Below are 25,165 nucleotides of genomic sequence, written 5' to 3' on the forward strand. Positions count from 1 at the left end.
TTTTAGAAATAGCGTTTTAAGATGCATACCAAACCGTCCAATTACGTTCCTTTGGACTTTGCATTTACTGTTGAAAAAAATAAATGCTAAACGCAACGCAGACACGCAATAAAACGTAAACGGTAAAAAAAAAATACATATATATATTAAAATTATTTTTATGATTTAAATAAAACATAAGCAAATAAATAAATAAACACTGATGCTTAGCCAGTTTATTAAATGTATGTGGGTGTGTGCCAGAGCCCGCATCGCATACCTCTTTCCTGGTGATGAGTCACGTGACTCGGTGGCATGGCGCTGTTGTCTTGATGTGCAGAGTATCTAAAATACTATTAATTTCTAATGACCTAAGCCTTTAGATGCATGGGTAAACTAAATATATGAAATGCTGCCTCCTCCAGCCGTGTTTCACTTCCTCTGGGAGATCAATACAGACCTGGTGAAAGATGGTGCGTCCGTGCGAACGTATGGCAGGTCGGTCCGCTTGTTAAAGTTTTCATAAATTGTTTTGTTTTTTTTATTTACCCCCACTATATCTTTAATTTATATAAATCTAGTCGGAGAAGTACTGCGAACATCCGTATTTATTACTGATAGAAAATAAAATATGCTTTCTTAATGTTCATGTAAAACTGATATCATATTATTTTGAAAAGGCTGTTTATAAAATATGTTTGTATGTTATTATATTTTTGCTTCAATGCCAGTATACATACGTTAAGGTGACCAGGGGCCAATTTCAGAAAGGAGGTTAAGTGTAAACTCTTGAGTATGTTAACCCTGAAATGAGGGAAACTCTGGGTTTTCCGTTTCAAAATGGGAGGTTTGTCAAACCCGGGAAAGCAGGGTAAGTCAAGCCCGTTTCTGAAAGAGAGGTAACTTATACTCAGAGTCAGGGCTGGACTGGGACAAAAAATCGGCCCTGGCATTTTGGCCCAGACCGGCCCACTACATACGATCAAAATACTACCCATCTTTGCACGCTCTTGAATATGTATACCAGCTCCTATTCCATAAAAGCACTAAAGCCATATAATAATAGGTAGGAAAGAGTGAAAGTTGATACATTAAAAACTTCTAAAAAGTGTAATTTATTAATATAATAAAACTATAATCCACACTGATGAATCCTAAAACTATAGGCCTATATAGTTATGACATCCATCTTGTGTGTGCCTGTGTGTTTGAGGGAGAAAGGGAAGGGACATGATAAATTGTTGATCAGATGATCACGGTTTCCCATAGTATAGCATTAAATAAACTGTAAACTTACTTAGTCAAATTTGTTAACTCCTTGGATGAACCTTTAAAAGCATAAGAAAGCATCCTGTGTTTTTGTGTGTGTGTGTGTGTGTGTGTGTGTGTGTGTGTGTGTGTGTGTGCGCGCTGTGGTGTATAAAGGTCCTGAAAGCCATACTCAAGTAAAAGTACAGGTATCTTACCAAAAAATGACTTTGGTAGAAGTCTTCCTTTAGAATATTACTTGAGTAAAAGTCTTAAAGTATATGATATTTATTGATATTTAAACGTACATAAGTATTGAAAGTAAAAGTACAAGTAAATGCAAAATGGAAAAGAAGCAAATAAATATATATATATATATATATATATATATATTCATACAGCTTTAGTAGCAAGATTGTGTTCAGTTTTAACTCTTTCTTCCATTTTGTATTTTTGGGTAAGAATAGGAAGCACTTCATCTGGTACTTAGTGTCTTTCATTCCAACATAAGAAAACATTTCTGGAATCTGCATCTAAAATAACATTTAGATGTATTTATTTACACAGTTTAATGTATCTCAGAGGGGACATGGATGCATTTAAACTGCAGTTACAGATGCATAAACAGGCCTAATGTTGTGTTTTTAACATAAGGGGAGATCTGTTGGGGGGGGGGGGGGTATTGTAACGAAGTAATAATACAGTACTTAAGTATTTTTTGGGAGTATCTGTAGCCTACTTGAGTTTTTATATTTCAGCCTACTTTTACTCCACTACATTTCCTAATTAAAACGTATACTTTTACTACGATACATGCAAACAAGTGCGCGCACAATCGCGGATGATTCATTTTCCACTCAAAGTCGAGTCTGGGGTGTGTGATATACTGTATATCTTCTGCAATAATAGGGTAAGTGTTGTTGTAATGTTGTGTGATCTGACATTATCAAGTAGGCTATATCATCAAATCACACAGAGTGCACGCACGTTGATTTATTAATGTATTAAAAAATTCCAGGCATTCTAAATTGTTGACGGCAAAAATGTTTTTTATATCTATATAATATAGTTAACTTCTATATCTATATCACACACAGAGTACCATTTTTCAGCAGATATCAGTATGAACCCATTTAATAATCATTTCATACAAGTTCAGTAAAGCAATAAGTGACTTACATTTTAGACTTATTGCTTGTTTTTGCTCAATTTTGCCAAAGAAAATAGTTCCAAACAAAGATCACAGCACTGTTTTGCGTCTCTGAGCAATGGACGATGTACTTATTGAATGAATCCGCTTTTTGAACGAATCGGTTGAATAAATGATTCAGTGATTCACTCATTAACACAGTCAAATGCTCTGTTCCTGAATGAATTACTCACTCATTAATGGTCACTTTCTGTCACCAAAGTTTTTGCTGTCACCTACTAGCGGTTTTAATTTCAATTTTTTTTTCATGTTTTAAATTATTTCAAATACCAGTATTCAACGTTTTATGTTAAAAACACAACATTAGGCCTGTTTATGCATCTGTAACTGCAGTTTAAATGCATCCATGTCCCCTCTGAGATACATTAAACTGTGTAAATAAATACATCTAAATGCTATTTTAGATGCAGATTCCAGAAATGTTTTCTTACGTTGGAATGAAAGACACTAAGTACCAGATGAAGTGCTTCCTATTCTTACCCAAAAATACAAAACGGAAGAAAGAGTTAAAACTGAACACAATCTTGCTACTAAAGCTGTATGAATATTTTATATATATATATATATATATTTGCTTCTTTTCCATTTTGCATTTACTTGTACTTTTACTTTCAATACTTAAGTGTTTAATAATTAATAATAATAATTCAACTTAATAATTAAACTTAAATGTTTAAATATCAATAAATATCATATACTTTAAGACTTTTACTCAAGTAATATTCTAAAGGAAGACTTCTGCCAAAGTAATATTTTTGTAAGATACCTGTACTTTTACTTGAGTATGGCTTTCAGGACCTTTATACACCACAGCGCACACACACACAAACACACAGGATGCTTTCTTATGCTTTTAAAGGTTCATCCAAGGAGTTAACAAATTTGACTAAGTAAGTTTACAGTTTATTTAATGCTATACTATGGGAAATCATGATCATCTGATCAACAATTTATCATGTCCCTTCCCTTTCTCCCTCAAACACACAGGCACACACAAGATGGATGTCATAACTATATACAGGTGCTGGTCATAAAATTTGAATATCATGAAAAAGTTGACTTATTTCAGTAATACCATTCAAAAAGTGAAACTTGTAGCCTATATTAGATTCATTCATTACACACAGACTGATATTTCAAATGTTTATTTCCTTTAATTTTGATGATTATAACTGACAACTAATGAAAGTCCCAAATTCAGTATCTCAGAAAATTAGAATATCAATTAAGACCAATGCAAAAAAAAAAGATTTTTAGAAATGTTGGCCAACTGAAAAGTATGAACATGAAAAGTATGAGCATGTACAGCACTCAATATTTAGTTGGGGCTCCTTTGGCCTGGATTACTGCAGCAATGCGGCATGGCATGGAGTCGATCAGTCTGTGGCACTGCTCAGGTGTTATGAGAGCCCATGTTGCTCTGATAGTGGCCTTCAGCTCTTCTTAATTGTTGGGTCTGGCGTATTGCATCTTCCTCTTCACAATACCCCGTAGGTTTTCTATGGGGTTAAGGTCAGGCGAGTTTGCTGGCCAATAAAGAACAGGGATAGCATGGTCCTTAAACCAGGTACTAGTAGCTTTGGCAGTGTGTGCAGGTGCCAAGTCCTGTTGGAAAATGAAATCTGCATCTCCATAAAGTTGGTCAGCAGCAGGAAGCATGAAGTGCTCTAAAACTTCCTGGTAGACGGCGCGTTGACCTTGGACCTCAGAAAACACAATGGACCAACACCAGCAGATGACATCAATGACTGTGGAAACTTTACACTGGACCTCAAGCAACGTGGATTATGTGCCTCTCATCTCTTCCTCCAGACTCTGGGACCTTGATTTCCAAAGGAAAAGCAAAATTTACTTTCATCAGAGAACATAACTTTGGACCACTCAGCAGCAGTCCAGTCAAGACGCTTCTGACGCTCTGTGAACAGCCAGCCTCTTTAGCAATGACCTTTTGTGTCTTGCCCTCCTTGTACAAGGTGTCAATGGTCGTCCTTTGGACAACTGTCAAGTCAGCAGTTTTCCCCATGATTGTGTAGCCTACAGATCTAGACTGAGAGACCATTTAAAGGCTTTTGCAGGTGTTTTGAGTTAATTAGCTGATTAGAGTGTGGCACCAGGTGTCTTCAATATTGAACATTTTCACAATATTCTAATTTTCTGAGATACTGAATTTGGGACTTTCATTAGTTGTCAGTTATAATCGTCAAAATTAAAGGAAATAAACATTTGAAAAATATGAGTCTGTGTGTAATGAATGAATCTAATATACAAGTTTCACTTTTTGAATGGTATTACTTAAATAAATTAACTTTTTCATGATATTCTAATTTTATGACCAGCACCTGTAGGCCTATAGTTTTAGGATTCATCAGTGTGGATTATAGTTTTATTATATTAATAAATTACACCTTTTAGAAGTTTTTAATGTGTCAACTTTCACTCTTTCCTACCTATTATTATATGGCTTTAGTGCTTTTATGGAATAGGAGCTGGTATACATATTCAAGAGCGTGCAAAGATGGGTAGTATTTTGATCGTATGTAGTGGGCCGGTCTGGGCCAAAATGCCAGGGCCGATTTTTATTTATTTTTTTGTCCCAGTCCAACCCTGCTCAGAGTCAGTTACCGTGGTAACTTACTCTGTGAACCTAACCTGGTCGGGAGCAGGTTTTCTTCGGTAAACCCAGAGTTTATTTCGGTCTCCTCCCCCTTTTTATAGTGTTAGCGAAGTTTAAATACCTCATTCATTCATTCCTTCACACTGCAAAATTGCTTTTCTAACAGACAATTTTTGTCTTATTTCAAGTACAAATATCTAAAAATTCTTAATATGCATTTTATATATGAAAAATGGTCTACATTTAGTCTTGTTTCCTGGGGATTTTCCTTTTAAGTGCATTTTACATAAAACAAGTAAAATTGTCTGCCATAGGGTAAGAAAATTATCTTAATGTAAACGGAAACAAGAATATTTTTAAGTTCTTACCCAATTGGAAGATAATTAGCAAAATAAGAAAAATGCACTTTAAAACATCGGAGATGCAGAGCACATTGTAAGTCCACTGTATGCAGATTTTAAGGAAAGTGTGCATCGCTCTCACGCTCTTTCTGAGATTTTTTTCCTGGGCACAAATCCGTTAAAGAGGAGTTTTCACAGGACTGTAGGTCAGTGCGGTAAAAATCGGTTTAAATGAGGCTAATCTGATAAATGACGTTCACTTGATAACATCTTCTGGAAGTAACCCAATAATCAGAACTTCCTTCAGGATTGCTACTGTGGTTGGATGCATTGATAAGCATATCCCCACCATCGCCCCTTCTGAAAATAAAACTGATTACTTTATGGATGCCAGATGGAGGGGTAGTACGAGCCGTAACCACCACCACAGCTGTTAAACAAATTATTCACAAATTTTTTTTTTAATGTAATATCCTAATACAAAAGCAAAAGTTATTCTTTTTACTTTGGGAATTTAGAAATCTTCCAATACTTGCCCATCTCCTCTTCATCTGTCAGTGGTGCTGGTGCTTGCTGTCCACAAGTCAGTAGTTAATTTTATTACTCTAATTAAAAAATGTAACTGGTTGGATTAGAGAATATTTAATTATAGCCTATGTCAGGGGTGTCAAACTCAGTTCCTGGAGGGCCACAGCCCTTGCAGAGTTTAGCTTCAACCCTAATTAAGCACACCTGATCCAGCTTATCAGGTCCTTCAGACTTATTTGAGAACTACAAGGTTTGCGTGTTGGAACTAAACTCTGCAGGGCTGTGGCCCTCCAGGAACTGAGTTTGACACCCCTGGCCTATGTGAAAAGAGTGTTTTAGATTATGTGGAAAAAGCTACAGCGCATTGAAATGGACATTGAATGATATTTAATGTTAAATGTCTGTAAAGTCATTTACCCCACACCCATGAACCTTTCATGTTTAAAGCTTTACCTTGATTTAATTGTTTTTATACTTTCTTTTTAGCTGCTGCCACATTCTTGTTTGTTTTATCTTTCTTTTTTCTTTTTTGTGGCCATGGGATACCATTAAAATTAATATTGGTTCAATAATTTACAGTTTTCACTTCTGATATTATAACAGTTATTAACTTATTGACAGTTATTAAGAATTAAAGTTACGCATTGACGGAAGTATGCGCGCTGATGTCTTTTTGGCAGGAGCTGTTGCCATGGTGAATCGTAATTTCGGCGCTCCGCTGATCATGACTTTTCATAGTCTTGGTGCACGCGCTTAACTCAGAGTCAACCTACTCAGAGTTGAGTAAACTAACTCAGTTCAGCTGTTCTGTAACCGAAAACTCCCATATTCCCATCTCAGAGTAAGTCAACTCTGAGTTCAAGTTTAAACTCAGAGTTGATTGAACCTCCTTATTGAAACAGGCCCCAGATTTCTAAAATGAAAAAAGTCCTCTGGTTACTCGACGTAACCATGATTGCCTGAGAGGAGGGAACGAGACATTGCGTCATAGCTGACACTAAGGGGATACGCTCTCGTTAACTCGCGTAACCTCAGGAAATACCTTTTCCTGGAATACTACTGAAGCCTTATTGAATCACGCCAGTGAAACTGGCCAATGGCGTTCAAGCACGTGAAATATGAGCGGAAATCCCTCTCTATGTAAGGCAGTGCTTGTACGTCATTCAGAATCAAAAATCGCGTTCATAATCGAATGCGATTTATCAGCGAACGTGATTTTGCATGGCTTGTCAGCGAACTACGGCTCCGTGTATTAAATGCTGCTCCATCTGAAAGTAGGTGATGGAGATTTACCGCTAATCAAAGAACCAGTTTTACTAACGAGATGCGCATAACAATAGCATGCGATTAATCATGCAGCCCTAGCAAGGAGGGTTCAGTCTTCTTGCTCCTTTTAAAAATCGTATGATGAGGTCATTTCTGCCGATCGGGCGATTTTCGGCGTGCATGCGAAAGGCTGTTATAGCGACCACATACACTTTCAATGTGAATTGCATACGACCACTATCAAATTGCTCTTGGAGGAAGGCAAGAATTATTGTTATTGGGGAGTTGATTGGGTGGGTCTTCGCCCCGCGATACGCACCAACTTGAAAAAAGTCTCCATTTATGTGTGTAAAGACGCCTCGTGGAAGGAGCCCTAGCCTCAGAGATGTGCATCTGTTTCTGGCAAGCTCCGTCAAGCGGCCAGACATGAAGGCTCCATGACTCCGGATTTGGGTGCCATATCGTTCCTTGTGCTTGAGAGAGGAGGTCTCTCTTCAGTGGGATAGTCCATGGGGGGCTACCAGCATCTCCACCAGTTCTGGGAACCACGGCTGATTGGGCCATTTCGGTGCCACTAACAGAACAGATTCCTTTTCCTCTCTGATTTTGCAAAGCACGTGAGGCAGAAGTTTCACTGAAGGAAAGGCATACTTGCGTACTTTCAGCCAGCTGTGAGCTAGTGCATCCACTCCCAGGGGAGAGTGTGTCAGTGAATAAAACAGCGGGCAGTGAGTGTTCTCCACTGATGCAAAGAGATCCACTCCGCCCTGCCGAATACACTCCAAATCATTTAGACTCTCAGAGGGTGTAATCTCCTCTCCCCGTGGATTATGGGGCCATTAGGGGAGGGCCCTTTGTCTATCAGGTGAAAACCACTTAATATTCAAGGCCATTGCCACTCCCTCGCATATAGGCTTTCGATCACAAAACATGTCTTTAAAAATTTAAATCAATATATTGTTTTCTATGAGCAAATAAAAAAAATGATTTTCATATAATTTTGAAGCAAAAATTCTAGGCTACAAGATCTAGTTCTCAAAAGTCTTGTGAACAATTGTTCTGTATGTGTTTTATGGCCTTATTTCAGTGACTTCAAAATTGTAGTTTTTCACTAACCACGCATAAACGTTGCTTTCTCAAAAACACAATAATGTACATAAATGCTGCTAACATATTATTGTAGCCCAGTTTGTGCTTTTTACAGTGTTATTAGACTTTAGCCATTTATAATTTTATAAGCAACTAAAAAAAGCACAAATGTTAAGGCATGTCAACTTCTCCAGGTCCCCAAAACACCGTCAGACCCCAGGGGGTAAAGCAATGTCTTTGCTGCTGACCTTTGATGATCCAGTTCAACCATACTAATAAGCAAAAATGACTTTAGATAAACTAACAATTGTGCTTCATTGTTTTTTTTATAGCTGAAGAGTATTGAACCTTCTTCTCCTGCGTTCTACTTTACAGACGTGAATTTACTTTTCCTTTAGCCTGAGGTTTATTCATTACACTTTTTGGTGTGAAAGGGCTTTTACATTTGCTATAATTAGAACTTATTGTATTAAAAACAATCAAGCCTTGCTCATATTTAAAAAGTAACGCAAAAGTAACGTAATGCATTACTTTCCATAAAAAGTAGCTAAGTAACATACTTTTTTAGGGAGTAACGCAATATTGTAATGCATTACTTTTAAAAGTAACTTTCCCCAACACTGGTGATGGGGGAGAGGGGAGTGAGAGGAGGAAAATTGCCCAGATATTGAGGTGAGTTTTGTATTTTTTTCGACTTTATTGCACTGCATAGTGGAACAATCAAAACACAAACATGACAATTGCTCTCGCCACCCGCAACCGGCAGGGGGGCATGGTGAGCACACACAGCGGAGCGAGCGGACTTCTTCAGTGGCTCGTCTTAGGCACTGGGTGCAGCTTTCCTCCTCCAACATCAGGAACGCGGTTTTGATTCCGATGACGGTGAAGTGCCGAAGAGCAGCAGAAGAGGCTTGCGGTCTTCCCGCGCGCTGCACTGAGGAGGAGCGGGAACGCACAGGAGGTTTCTCGCCGGCGCTCTTTGGCAGGAAGTGGCTAATGGCCTTCGACTGCTTCTGCGCTTCAACGAAGCGCTCCATGAACGTCTCCACCACCGCCCCGAAGAGACCTGAGGGATTCACGGGAGTGTCCAGAAGGGCCGTTTTCTCGGAGTCCTTCAACTCGGTCAGAGTAAGCCACAGGTGACGATCTAGCACCACAAGATTCCCCATATTGCGGCCGATCGCTCGACCTGTCACCTTTGTCGCCCTGAGGGCCAGATGGCGTTGGAGCTCTTTGAACACTTCAGGGTCCGGCCCGTCCTCATCCAGAGACTTAAGCAACTTGAGGGAGGATCCCGGGTTATGCACCCGACTGGTGAGCCCACGACTTTTTTTATCTCGTCATGCACCTCGGGGAAAAAGGGGCGGGGTGTCTTTACGGCCACGATCCGACTGGAGATACCACTCGTCCAGGCGGCTTCTGGCCGGCTCGGCAGGAGGCGCCCACTCCAACCCGAGCTCATCCACTGCCTTGGACAGGACGCTTAGGAGCTCGACATCACTGTGATGGAGGCCCCCGCATCGCTACCGTGGGGTGCAGTGTAATCCAGCAGGCTGTTGGACCACTCCTCTCTCGTAGATGCTGCCACTGAAATGGCATCCTACTCCTCGTCAGTGCCCTCCATGGCACAGAAAGACAACAATGCGATTGTCATGCATTTGTCAGTAAAGCCCGTTCTGTGATCAGTAGTAAATCTCCATCACCTGCTTTCAGATGGAGCAGATTTACTACACAGAGCAGTAGTTCTCTTACAAGCTATGCAAAAAAAAACGCAGACTATATAATCGTACGATCATGAAATCGAAGAAATAATTTGCGATAATGACAGCTGTTTGCAAAGCTTCTCAGTGAACTACGGTCAGAGGTGGGTAGTAACGAGTTACATTTACTTCGTTATATTTACTTGAGTACATTTTTTGGGTAACTAATACTTTTAGAGTATATTTTAAAATGGGTACTCTTACTCAAGTATATTTTTAGAGAAAAAACGGTACTTTTACTTCGTTACTGTGGGCGACTCTCCTCTCGTTACTGTATCTTAATGCAATACAAGTTAAAAATGCTTCGGTTTATTCCAAACGCGCCGTCTACTTTTCTCTGGGCAATGAACGATGCCCATTCGCGAATGATTCATTCTTTTGAGTCGATTCTGTTTAAAGGCTTTATCAAACCAGTTGGCAAACCAGTGAATCGGTTCGCGAATCAGTTTGAATGATTCATTCAGTTCCCTCCCGCACGCGCTGAGTCTCTGAAGCGGTTCTCACTCAGATAACAGAGAGTTTAAGAACATCAAGAGCGCTGAAGACGTGGCTTTGTATTTACAGTCAGTTGAAAGCAAATCTGCAAAGGCTTGTTTGCTAGAGCTATATGAAGATCTTTTAGATGAACACCGCGTGTGCTGTCTACTGTTCCACAGGTATAGGCCACGATACCACTATGACATTACCAGTTTGTTGTACATGTACCTTACATTAAATACAATGTATAATTTATACATTAAATAAGCTGTCACAGAGTATGAAATGAACACCCGCGGAGCCCGCGTTAGCTCTGCGCAGCGGCGCGCGGCCTGTTCTAGACACAATTAATATTCATATTTTTGCAATATTTACGCTTGCAAAAATATAGGCTACATTTGTTTACATTTTGCAGAACAGAAGATCCGTCAATATGCATTTGTTTCGTTATGTTCAGAGCAGTCATGTGAGGCGTTTTCAGAGGTTTCAGTGTCAGAGGTTATAGGATAATACATAATTAATTTACTTTAAAATATAATTTAATTCAGTGATGCAAATCAGAATTTTAATCAGCTGTTACTCCAGTTTTCGGAGTCATATGATCCTTCAGAAATCATTATAATATATCGATTTATTACCAGTGTTGGAAACAGTTTTGCTGCTTAATATTTTTTGGAACCTGTGACATTTTGTTCAGTATTCTTTGATGAATAGAAAGCTAAAAAGAGCAGCCCTGATAATAAATCAACATGATTTCTGAAGGATTATGTGACTCTGAAGACTGGGGTAAAGGCTGATGAAAATTCTGATTTGCATCACTGAAATAAATTACATTAAAATATATATATTTTTTTTTTATTAATTTTTTTTGAACGGCAGTGTGTGTGTGTGTACACATACATATTACATAAATGTAATCTATATATCTAAATAAAAATAGTCTATATTCAGTATATATATGATCCAAAGTAGCGAGTAACTAACTACTTGAGTAGTTTTTTTATCCAATACTTTTTTACTCTTACTCAAGTAACTATTCAGACTATTACTTTTACTTTTACTTGAGTAAATATTTCTAGAAGTACTTTTACTTTTACTTGAGTACAGTTTTTGGGTACTCTACCCACCTCTGACTACGGTTCTGTGTAGTAGGGTTGGGATGATAAATTGATGCAGAATCGATTTATGGATAGATTCTGAGCTTTTCTGAATGCATTGCGATTCCTCTGGAATCAATTCTGAGCGTAGATTTTAACAGCAGATGGCGTTTTACTCTAGTTTTTAACCACATACTCAAATGCTCATGAAGAAGAGAGCATGTAGTCATGTAATTTCACCTCAACTCAGAATGATTATGAGGTGAGATTAATGCTTGTCAGAGATAATGTAGCTTGTCAGTGAACTACGGCTGTGTGTAGTAAATGCTGCTTAAAAATATATTAAAATTTCTGGTATTTATTGCAATAATGATATCAATGAGATCACTCAGGGAATCTTATGCTTCCACTAAGAGACAAAAAATCCTATTTCTTTAGAGAAAGGTAGGCTACTATCCAGAGCTTCCAAAAGATAAAAATAGCTGAATAATATTTTTTATTTCATGCAATCACACTGGCGTTATTAGAACGTGCAGTGCGGCAGAGCATCAGATGCTAAATTCAAATCTGCTCTCGGGCTTTGGCTGGCGCTGAGCCAGAGACAGACACGTTTTTACAGCTGCACATTGTAACCACTCACACACGATTCTGTTGAGCTTATGAATGCAATGACCAATCAGAGGTGTTCAGATGAGTCTTCGCGGAAATGTTTTGTTCAGAGCACGCGTTCGCTGAATGAATTCTGCTCTCTGATGATTATCTCATCAGAAACAGATGTACATACTTAGGATATTCATTTCACAGTGTAAACAACTTCAGTGATTATAATGAGTTTTTTTAGAGTGCTTAAAATGTTCTTTGATAATGTAAATGTTCTTTGCTTTCTGTACAATGAAAGAGTTATAATTAGTAAATTACATTGTTTCTATTGAATTCACATTAAATACAGTGCCAGTCGCATTAAAAAACTATATTTTATGGCATGACACCCATGACACAGGTTTTTATGCGTAGTTAATAGATTATACTATTAGGCTACTTTGCCCATCGCCCATTATAGATCAGCTAACATAATATATAAAGGTGCAAAATGCATCTACTTACACACATTTGAGAACCGAGATATTTCATGTTATAGTTAACACATTTCGAATAAAAATGGAAAAATATATAAAAACCTAAGTCTATATCATTTATACTTATACTTAAATATAGGCTATATATGACTGCTGTGTGTCATGACACATAGGCTACGATAACACAAACATACGATTGTAACGATATATGGTTTATCTGTTCAAGCAATATTGGCTATTTTTATGAGGATAAAGTATATTTCTAATGCAATGCTAATCGACAGCCTTTATCACTGTATGTAATACTATAAAATAGTATGATTTCTGCCTCATTCTGTGATATGAAACCACGTCTTATCACAAAAAGTTATTTAAACACTTGACTTGATTTAATTTTGGGAAAACGCATGTCAATAAATTATATATTTGTTAGACAACAGGTTTGTAAACGGGCTCACATGCAAAACGCACTGCACGCGTATATTCATAACACACTTAATTTCTAGTGATTATCGTCAATTTGATTTCGCAGATACTATTTAAACCAAACTGAGTTAGACAATGACATCTCTGAATTCAATAATGAAATGCCTTAACTGAAAATTGACTGTTTAATCTCTAATGTTTATACATTACTGACACTCTGTCCTCCAGTTATCGTTTGATACTGTTAAGTGCTTTGACACAATCTGTATTGTTAAAATCGCTATATAAATAAAGGTGACTTGACTTGACATAATCACTCAGACTGATTTTTTTGTTGCATTGTACAGCCCTGACCAAACCAATTCCAGATTGTAGAGGCAGCTCCTCGTTTAGTTATAAACTCCTCCTCAGTTTCACATCCGCCTTCCGCCATGTCACATGCAACTAGACTTCATCGTTATTATCGCACGAAGATTCATTTTTATCGTGGGGAAACATTTTACTGATATATCACAAATGATAAGATATTGCCCATCCCTACCATGAAGAAATATAGAGCTGAGTATCATAACATGTAAAGCGTGAAAAGCAACGGCCCTAGTACTTAGCCTTGAGGTACTCCATACTGCACTTGTGATTGGTATGATACTTCATCATTTACTGCTATATTGGTGGTGGTCAGATAAGTATGATTTGAACCAATTTGTGCTTCCTCTAATGCCAACATAATTTTCTAGTCTATTCAAAAGAATGTTGTGGTCGATAGTGTGTAATTTGGAGCCTGAGTCTGCACAGTAGTGATTAAAGGCTGGAATGCATTACCCAATTTTCTGCCAATTTACAGTTAAGTTGACGCTAGTTGTTGAAAGACAGAGGCAGTCTGCAGATTTGAGTTGACAGATTTCATTGAAAACCGCCTAGTGTATGATGGTCACAGATTTTTTAACTTCAGACTATGATTCCATCCTGTTGGAGGATATCAAACATGTTTGATATTTTGAGCCGATTTTACAACACAGTTTTTATTTGTCACGCATCTATAAGACGCACATTTCTGTGTGAATTTGTTGGGATCGGAACATCTTTAAAGTCTGCTAGTGTGTGATCCTCAGTCGTTTAGTATATGGTGGTCAGTTTTCCTCTGTGAATATTTACAAACTTGGTAAGTGTATGATGCGTAGTGTTTTAAAAATCTGTTCAGATTTTAATAGTCGTGTAGTGTATTCCAGCCTTTCATGTTTGGACATAAATGTGTGCTGGCAGTGTGTGAACACAACCACCCAACAATGATAAAAAACCACCCACCCCTTTTTTTTTTTTTTTAATCCCCATTTAAACAAATCAGTCTCAATAGGCATGCCGTTTTGATTTTCTAAGCAATGTGACATCACAGTGTTTAGGCCCCGCCCATGGCCGTTGACAGTCCTGCATTGTCGTAGTTTCTGCCCTCAGCAAGTTTTCTTTGGTTGTACCCTATCCTCCATTTTCTCCATTTCTCCGCGCTTGAGCAGCTGTAACATAAGCAATGTCTCGTAAGCAATCCCAGTGTACTGTGTTTGGATGTAAGACTGAACATAAGATCTGAGCCACCAAGGATGCAGTGGATTACTTTTATTTTTGAACATAATGCGTCTCAAAATCTTCCTAAATATGTTCATGTCTGTACAAATCACTTCACTACAGACATTTCACTCCAGAAAAGGCAGCGCAGTGCGTAACATCGTGTGTTTGGCTTTCCATATGTACAGCTGAACACCGGTTCTCTCGCTCTGTCATGTTGCTTCTACCGAATGTTTATTGCTGTAGGTATGCAAACAGCAGATATGTATATGCTATGCCCTCTGCTAAAGACTAGTGATGGGTCGTTCTTGAACAATTAGTTCATTTTTAACAAATCTTTAATGTGACTCGGGAAGAACGAGTCATCTCGGGGAGTGATTCGTTCAGTCGCGCATGCACAACATCCTATAGGTTCTGCACTGAATTAGTTCACCTGTTTCGAGTCTTCGGGTTTTTCGAGTCGTTTGTTCATTACGTTACAACCCCATAAACTTAACCTATGCAGTCAGAGCCAGAAAGAGAATTGATTAGTTAATCTCTTGAGTCTTCGGGTTTGAGTTGTTGAACGAATGACTCAAACCTGAAGACTTGTCAGATAAGAGTTGAGGTGAGCTAAGCATACACTAAAGACCCAGGTAAACAATTAATTAATTTTCTGTTTCTTATACCATTATAGTTTTGTATTGTTTGTAGTGTGATCAACATTTGCATAAGTAGATGTCTTAGGGAAGTAGCACGTAACACTTTAATTATATTTTGCTAAAATAAACTAAATGAATCGTTTAAAAATATTCCTTTATTTTGCTGAACGAGACTCAAAGGTCTGAGTCAGTAAAATGATCCGAACTTCCCATCACTACTAAAGACGGGCGAGAATATGCAGCTCATTTGCATTTAAAGAGATACACACCAAAAACATCATTTTTTAGACATGCCCCAAAATGTCATTTTCCAGATGTTATAATTAATGATCTGTGGGGTATTTTGAGTTGAAACTTCAGACACATTCTGGGGGCATCCAGTACCAATATTACATCTTGTAAAAAGGGGGCATAACAGGTGCCCTTTAATTTGGAGCTGTTCAGTAGTGACTAGAGCTGTGGTATTAAAATCCTGCCCACAGACCCAATCACAAACACATAATCATGACACCATACCCCATTTTATACTAACTAACTAACTAGTTTTAACTAACTAAAAGCAAACTTATTAGACAAATGAACACTTGAAAATACATCAGTCTGATAAGAACTGCCTACCATCTTCTAAAATTACAGTTAAACATAAAGTCCCTCAAAGTTAGTTCATTTTCGCTATGATGTGGGGTGTCAATAGACCAGTTTAATTACTGATTAAATTCTCAGTCATTAAATGCAAACTATTATATATCCAGTTAGTCCTGACAAGCTTTCCGTATGTTTATATAGACCATATTATAGATGTTTAACTGACATTTGTATTATAGTCATTTTAACTATGAAAGAAAAACACTTGTTTTTAGTCATTTTCTAACTATTACTATTGACAGACAATGCATTAGAGTCCAGGGGTGTCAAACTCGGTTCCTGGAAGGCCGCAGCCCTACAGAGTTTAGTTCCAACCCTGCTCCAACACACAAACCATGTAGTTTTCAAATAAGCCTTAATGACTTGCTTAGCTGGATCAGGTGGCCCTCCAGGAACTGAGTTTGACACACCTGCATTAGAGGATACTGAAATCAAATGATTCTGGTTATATTCCTACTTATAATTGAGTGTAGTCAAATTAAGGTAAATGCAACAAGTTCTGTTTTAGACTTTTAATTTTCCTAGTAATGGAAAAAAAAAGTTTTCCTGGTTTCCTGTTTCCCCTCATTATTCCTGATATTTCTCTCATTTTTTCGTTTCCAGTGTTCATTGTCAAATCATTTCTGTTTGTTCTTGTAATGTAGGTGAGCTTAGTTCTGTCTCCTTGTTTCTTTGTTTCATGTATTTTTGTCCCTTTGTTATAATATTATTAAACTAGTGCATTTGGATTAAACTTTTCCTTGATTCTGAGACTTTACAATCTCATAATACTGATTAATGGTCTTAATTATTTGACTTTTTAATCATCATTTATGCATTTCTTTCACCTGGAAAAAATATAAAAAATCTAATGTAGCTTGTTCATCTTTCTATCTAGACTAATAAGTTACGAGCCAGAAGGGTCTAAAGCCATTCTAAGTGGTCAGCAGTCTTCTGCACAGTGCCATGTGTCTGTACAAACAACACTTGTTGAACCATTTCAACCCACACTCGGAGCTCAGTATTTTGTTCTTGGCGAAATTGAAAACACTGATGGTGAGTTTGAGTATGATGTATACAGTAATATAAATAAACCGTAGTTGCAGACTGCTGTGAGTCGAAATCTAGAAGCATTTTGGTTGTTTTTGTATTCAGAATGTGTGTTTATCCATTGTTTTTTATGTTTGTTTTTTTAACCAGAATTTTCTGTTGCTTCTTCTTCCAGGATTAAGTGGAGTTATACTGCATGCTCGTGCTTTGAGCAGTGTTGATGGCGTAGACCTCACATTAATGCAAAAGGCCATTATGGAACAGAGATGTTTCTTTAAGGAAAGAAAGCCTGAGATTTGTGCAAGCTCCTCACTGTGAGCCGTCATGTGTAAAAAAAAAAAAAAAAAAAAATTATATATATATATACACACACACACACACACATACATTTAGCTAATGGTTATCAATAGCTAACTGTTAAAATAAATGAATAAAATATGCAGTGTTTATAGCAGAGGCGAATAGTTCTTCAGTTATATATTGTGTTGCTGTGTACTGTATGGTATTTGTTCCAAACTTTGACACACCCTATGTATACTGAATGTGAATGTTATGTACAAAAAGTAAAAACTCTCTAACTCTTCAGTTTTTTATTTAATAATATTAATAAAATTATACATTTTGCGCTATTGCAAAGATACATTACAGTATGTGTGCTGCCTTGCGTATGCCTGCAAATAATGTTTTGATACCTCTCTTGCATTATTTAATTTAGTAAAAATGTAACAAAAAAGAACAAAAGTCATTCATTTGCCTTTTTTATTATTTTGAGTCTTAACAGCAGTTTCAGAAAGGACAGAGAATGTTAAAGACATAAATAAAAGTATAATGACTTTTAATCAGAAATTGCACTTCTGGCCCATCATACCAAGGGAATAAAAAAGAGTTAATTTATTTTCCACATTTTCTCTCTGATAAATATTTCTTGCATTCTATGTGTTACAATATTTTGCCCCATTACATAATGTATAAAATGAAGTAAACATAAGCATCTCAGTCAATCTATCTAATTTCAGCGTTATGTGGTTAAATTGGCAGATTATATAGCACGGCACCTGATTTATATGTTGTATTACAAGTACAGTATAAATCAGATTAAATCTATCTATTTTCATATAAAATTTAAAAAGCTTGTCTAAACATTTATTATTATACACTATATATTGATTATCTTAAAATCTGAGAAAAAAATAATAATAATTTGACTTTTTTTTTCTGACGTGCCATTTAAGAATACATTGCAATTATAAACTGGTGCAGGAATTTACTGTTTTTCTTGTGTGATGGATACTACAGTATTATTATAACCAAGGAGAAATTAAATCAGCAGTGCAGCAACTTGATTGAATTACATATTTTGTAAACCAATGAGACTATGAATGGTTATTTATGACTAAAATAGGAGGAAGAATAGGCAGAATCTTTTGAGGAAGCAGGAAGCATTGGAAGACCTGATCCCTTATAGTCTGTCTTACAACGAGCCAAAGCCTGCTTGTAGTTGATCTTCTCCTTTGTGATGGGGTCAGTCAGCTCCTTTGCATAGTTAATCTCTTCCTGAAGCTCTCTCAACATTGTTGTGTCAATCATCTTCGAGCTGACAGCATCCACAATGTTAACTCTTCCTGCTTTGTTGGGGTTCACCAACCCGCCTGTCAGAAATTGTGCCTCCATATATCTCATGGCATTCTCTTTGGGCATCCACCCTTTCTGTACAGCCTCTCCGACTGACAGACGTTCTTTGGTCATAGGGTCCTCAACTCCAGTGAAAGCCTTTTGAGCATTTAATAACCGTTGTAGATGACTGGACTCAATAAGACCTCGATCAGCTGCTTTGTGGACAGAAAATCTTATGCTGTTGCTGATGTCCACAATGCCACCAGTGGCTGCCTGTGCTTCAAGCAGTTTTTGGGCAGTGTTGGTGTCAATCATCTTTCGATCCATGGCATTGCGGACATTAAGACATGAATCAGTGTGTACATCATACACACCACAAATGGGGAACTCTTCATTAAGCTGTTGAGTTGGTTGGCTGGAAACTGGGGTGTATGGCCGAGACTTTGTTTCACCAGCCACAAGAAGAGCAAACTCTGAAATCGGCATTTTGCCATCCTTGTACTGCTGTAGTTGGTATTTGGTCACCCTGCCTTCTTTTAGTGCATTTTTGATGGAGTACTGTTTGCCACTCTTCCGATCTTGCAAAACAGATATCTCACCATCAGGTCTCATTGTGGTAATTTCCTCCCAGTCACACTCTAGTTCCTGTAATTGTATGTACTGGCTGCGATCAATGAAGCCTTGCATGTAAGCATCATATGGTGACATGTCTTTACCAGTGTTAGGGTCCAAGATGCTGATCTTTGTAGACATATTGACTTCTTTAGTGCGAGTCTCTGAGGAATCCTCCTTCTTCAAACTGTTCTTTAGCTCCCTGACTATGTTATCTCGTTTATGAATTTTGTCCTTCTCATCCAGGATGTCCCTTTCTAGCCTCTGAACATCAGATTCCATTTTTATGCTTCTTTGCCTGTTCATTTGATTTCTTTCACTCATCAGCCTAGAATGCTGGTGGAATGAGATGCTGATGTTTTGTCTATCAGATTCCAAAGTTCTCAGCTCTCTCTGGAGGTTTTCTTTTTCTCTTTCCAGCCTGTCCTGATCATGAATCATGTTGGTCTCCTCCAGAGATGTGGTAGTTCTTTTACTTGCTTGTCGCTGCAGTTTCTCATTTAGACGGTGAATTTCATCCTCAAGGTCTCGTCTGGCATTTTTCTTCTGAAGTAATTGTTCTCTAAGGTGAGACCGTTCTGCTTCCACAGCCTGATCTTTCTCTACACGAACAACGTCTTTATAGATGGTCTTCTCAACCGACTTCTCTCGCTGCAAGATTTCTATCTCCAGTGTCAATTTCCTGATGTCTCTCTCTAAACGCATAATGTCACTGCTCTCCTTGTCCATGTCTGTTCGAAGACCATTGGTCAGTTTATCTAGTTTTGGATCCCTCTCAACTTTCAGAACTTCCTCTGTGACTATGTTCTCTTCAATAGGAGGTGGGGCAGTTTGTAGCTCATGGATTCTGGATTTAATTTGTCTCAGCTCAGTTTCCACCTGGATCTTTCTTTGCCTTTCATCACTGCTCCTGATGGCTATCTCCTTGTCCTCTATGAGTGCTCTCATCTGCTGTACCTCTAGCTCCAATTTTCTCCGATTCTTCACTTCTTCATCTAGACTCCTACCTAGCCTATCATGATCAAGGATCTGCCTTGGATCCTTTTGTAGACGCACCACCTCTTGCACAACTACTTGTACCTCTGGTTTTTGTCTCTCAAGCTGAATGTATTTATTCTGAAGATCAAACACCATTTCCTCTATAGTTCTGCGCCTCTGAGTTTCTTCACGGACCTCTCTCCTGAGACGATCTGCCTCCTTCTCCAGAAGCGGGTCATCAACATACTTTGTTACCTCTTTAGTGACAATCTTGGTCTCAACCTTTGACTTTTCTGCCTTCCATTCATCCCTGTCTTTTATAAGACGGATAAGCTCATCCTGCAAAGTACTGTAGGTTTTTTGTAGGGAATATACTTGATCAGAGAGCCTTTGTATTTCTCTTACATTCTCTGGACTTCTTTCCTCTTTTACAACATCCTGAACTACTTCCTTGTACTCAATTTTGGGTTTCTGTGCATGCAGCACTCCTAGCTCTGTTTTGACAAGACTAATTTTTCTCTCAAAGTCTGAGAACTGTCTGCTATTTTCTTGAAGCTCCCTTCTCAATCGATGCATCTCTACCTCTGTTTCAGGTGACACCCTGAAGTTCTCATTAATGATTTCTTTGACTTCCACTTTGGGCTTCATCCTTTGTATTTGGATATGGTTTGACTGAAGGTTGCTAAGCTCAGTAATGAGACTTCTGTTCTCATTTCTCACTTCTTCTATTGTAGTTAGAATGTCTTTAGACTCACTTATGAGGCCAGGGTCCTGCTCAACCCTTTTCACCTCCTTGATGACAACTTTTGGCTCTAAAGTTGGAATGAGCCTCTCAAGAGTACTGATCTGGCTCCTGGTTTGGGAGATTTCACTTTTCAGTGATTTGCTCCTCTCATCTTCATCTGAAATAGCCATCTCAAATGTCCTAACTGCCTTCAACATTTCTGGATCTTTTTCCAGTCTTACTACTTCCTTTTGCACCACCTTCTCTTTTATGTTTTGCTTCTTTTGCTCCAAAATTGTCATCTCTGTTTGTAGGTGAGCCTTCTCTTGATCTTTAACTTTAAGTTCACTTCTCAATTTGCTTATGTTTTCTCGAATGTTTGATGCTTCTAAATCCAACTGAGGGTCTTTCTCTACCTCTGTCACTTCTCTTGTGACTAGCTTGGGCTTGGTGGTCTTAAGTTCACTTTCTAGGCTACTGATCTTTCTGGACAGTACCTCAATCTCACTCTGTGTTTTGGTGCGTTTCAGTGCTTCTTCATGAATTTTCTTTTGAAAGTCCTCCACATTGGCCTGAAGCTTTGGGTCACGGTAATACTGCAGAACCTCCTTCTCCTCCACTCGCTCTACTCCTCTTCGATTCTTCAGAGATAAATATCTGTTCTTGATGATGCTCAGGCTATTCTCTGTGTTGGTACGTTTTGCAATTTCCTCCTTTAATTCTTTCTGGAGAACTTCAGTGTCCTCGGCAGCTTTTTGTTGCATCTGTTGTTGTTGTACAGCATTTACCGTTACCACATTCTGTGTAAATGGAGGAAAGACCAGTTAATATTTCATTCAACATTAAGATGATTAGTTTGAACACTTTACATGGATGTTTTACTTTTCATAGCAAAGATAAAAATGGATTTTAATAAAACATGATACAAATGATCCCTTCTGATAACAAAAAATGTTGATAACATTTGCACCTCAGCCATGATGGACTTTGCCAAGTTCATCTGGTTGAGTAATTGTTCACTTTCTGCGGCTGTCTCAGCATAATGGTTTGTAAGATCCTTCTCCTGTAGTACAACAAAATAAAGAATTAAGTATTTGATTGATATTAGGAATTTTATGTCATGTTTTACATTTTAGCTATCTCACCTGTTTTGCAACAGAGCTAGCTAGGGTGGAGGTGTGAAGTCTTTTAGCATCTATCGCAGGTATGTCATCAAGAGTAGCTTTGTACTTAACGCAATTCATCTCATATTCCTGCCCAAAATAAATACAATATACAATTTAATAACATGGTTTAATCCCCAAAAAATTGTACCATTAAAGTCTTTTCACATTTCTATTATGACAATGTTTTAGTGCGATGGTAAAAAAAAAAAAAAAGCATTTACATTACGAGATCAAAGTCAAAGTATTTTGAGAATAAAGTCAAAATTACGAGTCATAGCAATACAAGATTAAAGTCGCAAATTTTGAGAATATAGTATATTGTGTGAATAGCTTTAATGGTTAATGTGAAAATTCCACCTACTCTGCAAAAAAAAAAAAAGTGGCATCAAACCTTTCTTTTGTCACATGTATTTAACATTAAAGTGGAATTTTCACATCAATTAACTTTATATATGCAATGTATACTTCTCAAAATTCTCAAAATATTATGTTGATTAATCATGTATTGCTACAAATTTATTCTTGTAATTTTGACTTCATTCTCAAAATACTACTATTTTAATTTCATAATGTTAGAACTTTATTCTCAAAATATTACCACTTTAATCTCATAAAACTACAACTTTATTCACAAAATACGACTTTAATCTCATAATGCTAGAACTTTATTCTCAAAATATTACCATTTTAATAATGCTTCAACTTCATTCTAAAAATAATTTTTATTCTCATCATTTTGACTTTATTCTCAAAATGTTATAACTATAATCTCTTTTTTTCATGGCAGTAAATCTCTGTCATAGTTTTATAACCCCATATAAATAAAAATGTATATTTGGTAATTCTGGATTAAGACATTTACTGTAGCACAAATATTTAACTTACTTTGAGAGCATTCTGGAGATCTTTGGAGAGATCAACCACCCTGTCCATGTCATCGCCTTTCCTCTGTATATCCTCTATCACCCTCTTTTGAGTAAAATAAAATCACATTGAGAATTGTACTGGTTTTTTTTCTACCATTTATTTTTATATAATCTGATATAGTCTACAAATCTAACCTTCTGAGAGTTCTGCTTCGCATTGACTTGAGACAAATCATCTGTGGGGTTAATCTTGTTGTTAGGTAGATTATTTAAGAAGGAGTTTAGTGATTGGCTCACATTGTGGAAGTCCTGGTGTTTTGTGTTAGCCTCTTGCAAAAGCCTCTCTCTAAGGAAATATTAGACTCACATAAGACATTTTTAAGACAACATGTTTATACTGAAGCAATAACAACTTTAAACAGTTTAGATTAAAATAATATTATTTTAGATTAATGCCTTTTTACATACATTTTTTAGCATGAGTAGAACTTACCTTTCATTCAGCTGGTTGCTCACATTGGCATATCGGCTTTGAAGATTCTTCACTTCTGCTTCCTGTCTGCGTATATCAGGACAGTACTCCTGGTAACCCTGCTGAAGTGAACTGCATAACTTCTTAAGTGCCTCTAGGTCCTCGCTAAGCTTTTGCATCTCACTTTGAGTTCCAGCAACATCTTTTTTCAAACCCTGGATGAAAGACGGGATATTTAGTTAGTATGCATAAGATTCGAGCATTTGTTATTTGCCATGGCATTACCTGAGATGCGGTTTCAAAAAAACCAAATAACTTTGTTCGAAGGCAATATACACAGGTTCCAAATATTTTATATAACTTTTTTTTAAGTGTTATAAATGAATATTTTAATGTAATAGCTGTGGTTATGTAGCCCAGTTTAATGATTCACAGAAAAGGAAGACATGAAGTCGTAATGAGAATACATCTTACTAAATTAAGAATGAAGTATGTCTTTACCTGAATCTCCTGTGTTCGGATTTGAATGGCACTAGGTTTGTCTGAGATGGTATCATCATCACTCAGCTGTTTCTCAAATCCTGCGACAGTGCTGTCCATCTTCCTCAGCTGCCTCTCCAGTACCATAGAAGCATTTGCTCTAATGTTAAAGAGGCAACAGAGTTGCATTTGCATTTACATTTAGCCATTTAGCAGACGCTTTTATCCAAAGCGACTTATGGAAGCAACCAAAATCAACAAAAGAGCAATGATATGCAAGTGCTATAACAAGTCTCAGCTTGAGTTGAAACATCCAGAATTCTATAATTTCCTATATTAATACATTTGTAATTATACATACTTCTTTCTGTAGAGATCAATGAGAGCAGCTAGACTGTCTTGTTTGTTTTTGGCATCACTGAGTTTTTGAGGTAGAGCGGAAGAGGTTGGCCCATTAATGCCCTTTGAAAGTAGAGGTTCCAGGTCCTTTTGGGCTGCAGCCCTCTGTTTTTCCAACTGCTGGAGAGCTGCAGTTGTTCTCTGTTTAAGGAATAATAATGTCAAATAATGTTGAACATGGTGCCTTTGTTCCACTGAAAACTTTTATTTTTCAAAAAAACATTGCTTTAGAGCAGTGGTTTTCAACTCTGTTCCTGAGGCCCCCCAACACTGCACATTTTGAATGTCTGCTTTGTCTGACACATCCATTTCCGGTCTTGGAGTCTCTAGTAATGTGCTGATGGCCTGAATCAGATGTGTTTGATTGAACAGGGTTGAGAACCACTGCTTTAGAGATTAAGGTTGACAGCCATGAAATCAACCTTATATCGGTTTTATTGCATGCCATAATTTTTAATGCTGTTTACCTCTAGTTAGATATCTAAAGCATGTCTCACCTCTTGCTCCTTCAGACGTTTAGTGAGGTCTGTGGCAGGATCAGTGCGATTCAGTGGGGCTCTTAGACTGCTCAAAGTGTCCATCTCAACTTGAGCTAGATCTTTATCCATTTGGTTTAGGCAGCTAGCTAGCTCTGCAGCTTTGGAGTTCTCCTCAGTTCTTGGAGCAGGGACTACAAAAATATGACAAAATAAATATATATATATATATATATATATATATATATATATATATATATATATATATATATATACATACACACACACACACAGTATATATGTATGTGTGTGTGTATATATACAGTCCCCTCCATAAGTATTGGAACAGTAAAGACAAAATTGCTCTGGTGGCTGTGGAGTCAAGACATTTG

General features: G+C 37.4%; 2 protein-coding genes across 2 annotated transcripts in view; one reads left to right on the forward strand and one right to left on the reverse strand.

The window, feature by feature from the left end:
* Window positions 1-262: 262 nt before the first annotated feature.
* Window positions 263-17,556, forward strand: ten1 (TEN1 subunit of CST complex). The gene is made up of 3 exons (XM_079376620.1): window positions 263-477; window positions 16,835-16,992; window positions 17,162-17,556. Exons 1-3 carry the CDS (start codon window positions 389-391, stop codon window positions 17,302-17,304), a joined length of 390 nt encoding a protein of 129 aa, XP_079232746.1. The 5' UTR covers window positions 263-388; the 3' UTR covers window positions 17,305-17,556.
* Window positions 17,557-17,569: 13 nt separating this feature from the next.
* The window catches only part of evpla (envoplakin a), a 30,838-nt gene continuing 23,242 nt past the window's right edge, over window positions 17,570-25,165 (reverse strand). Inside the window, exons 14-22 of the mRNA XM_079376589.1 lie at window positions 24,795-24,967; window positions 24,260-24,438; window positions 23,920-24,058; window positions 23,440-23,633; window positions 23,142-23,292; window positions 22,966-23,049; window positions 22,060-22,167; window positions 21,885-21,977; window positions 17,570-21,714 (exon numbers count right to left, since the gene is read on the reverse strand). Coding sequence (XP_079232715.1) covers window positions 18,370-21,714; window positions 21,885-21,977; window positions 22,060-22,167; window positions 22,966-23,049; window positions 23,142-23,292; window positions 23,440-23,633; window positions 23,920-24,058; window positions 24,260-24,438; window positions 24,795-24,967 — 4,466 coding nt within the window. The 3' untranslated portion in view covers window positions 17,570-18,369. The remainder of the gene's footprint in view (window positions 21,715-21,884; window positions 21,978-22,059; window positions 22,168-22,965; window positions 23,050-23,141; window positions 23,293-23,439; window positions 23,634-23,919; window positions 24,059-24,259; window positions 24,439-24,794; window positions 24,968-25,165) is intronic.

The sequence above is a fragment of the Barbus barbus genome (genome assembly GCF_936440315.1).
Source record: "Barbus barbus genome assembly, chromosome: 25".
NCBI lineage: Eukaryota > Metazoa > Chordata > Actinopteri > Cypriniformes > Cyprinidae > Barbus > Barbus barbus.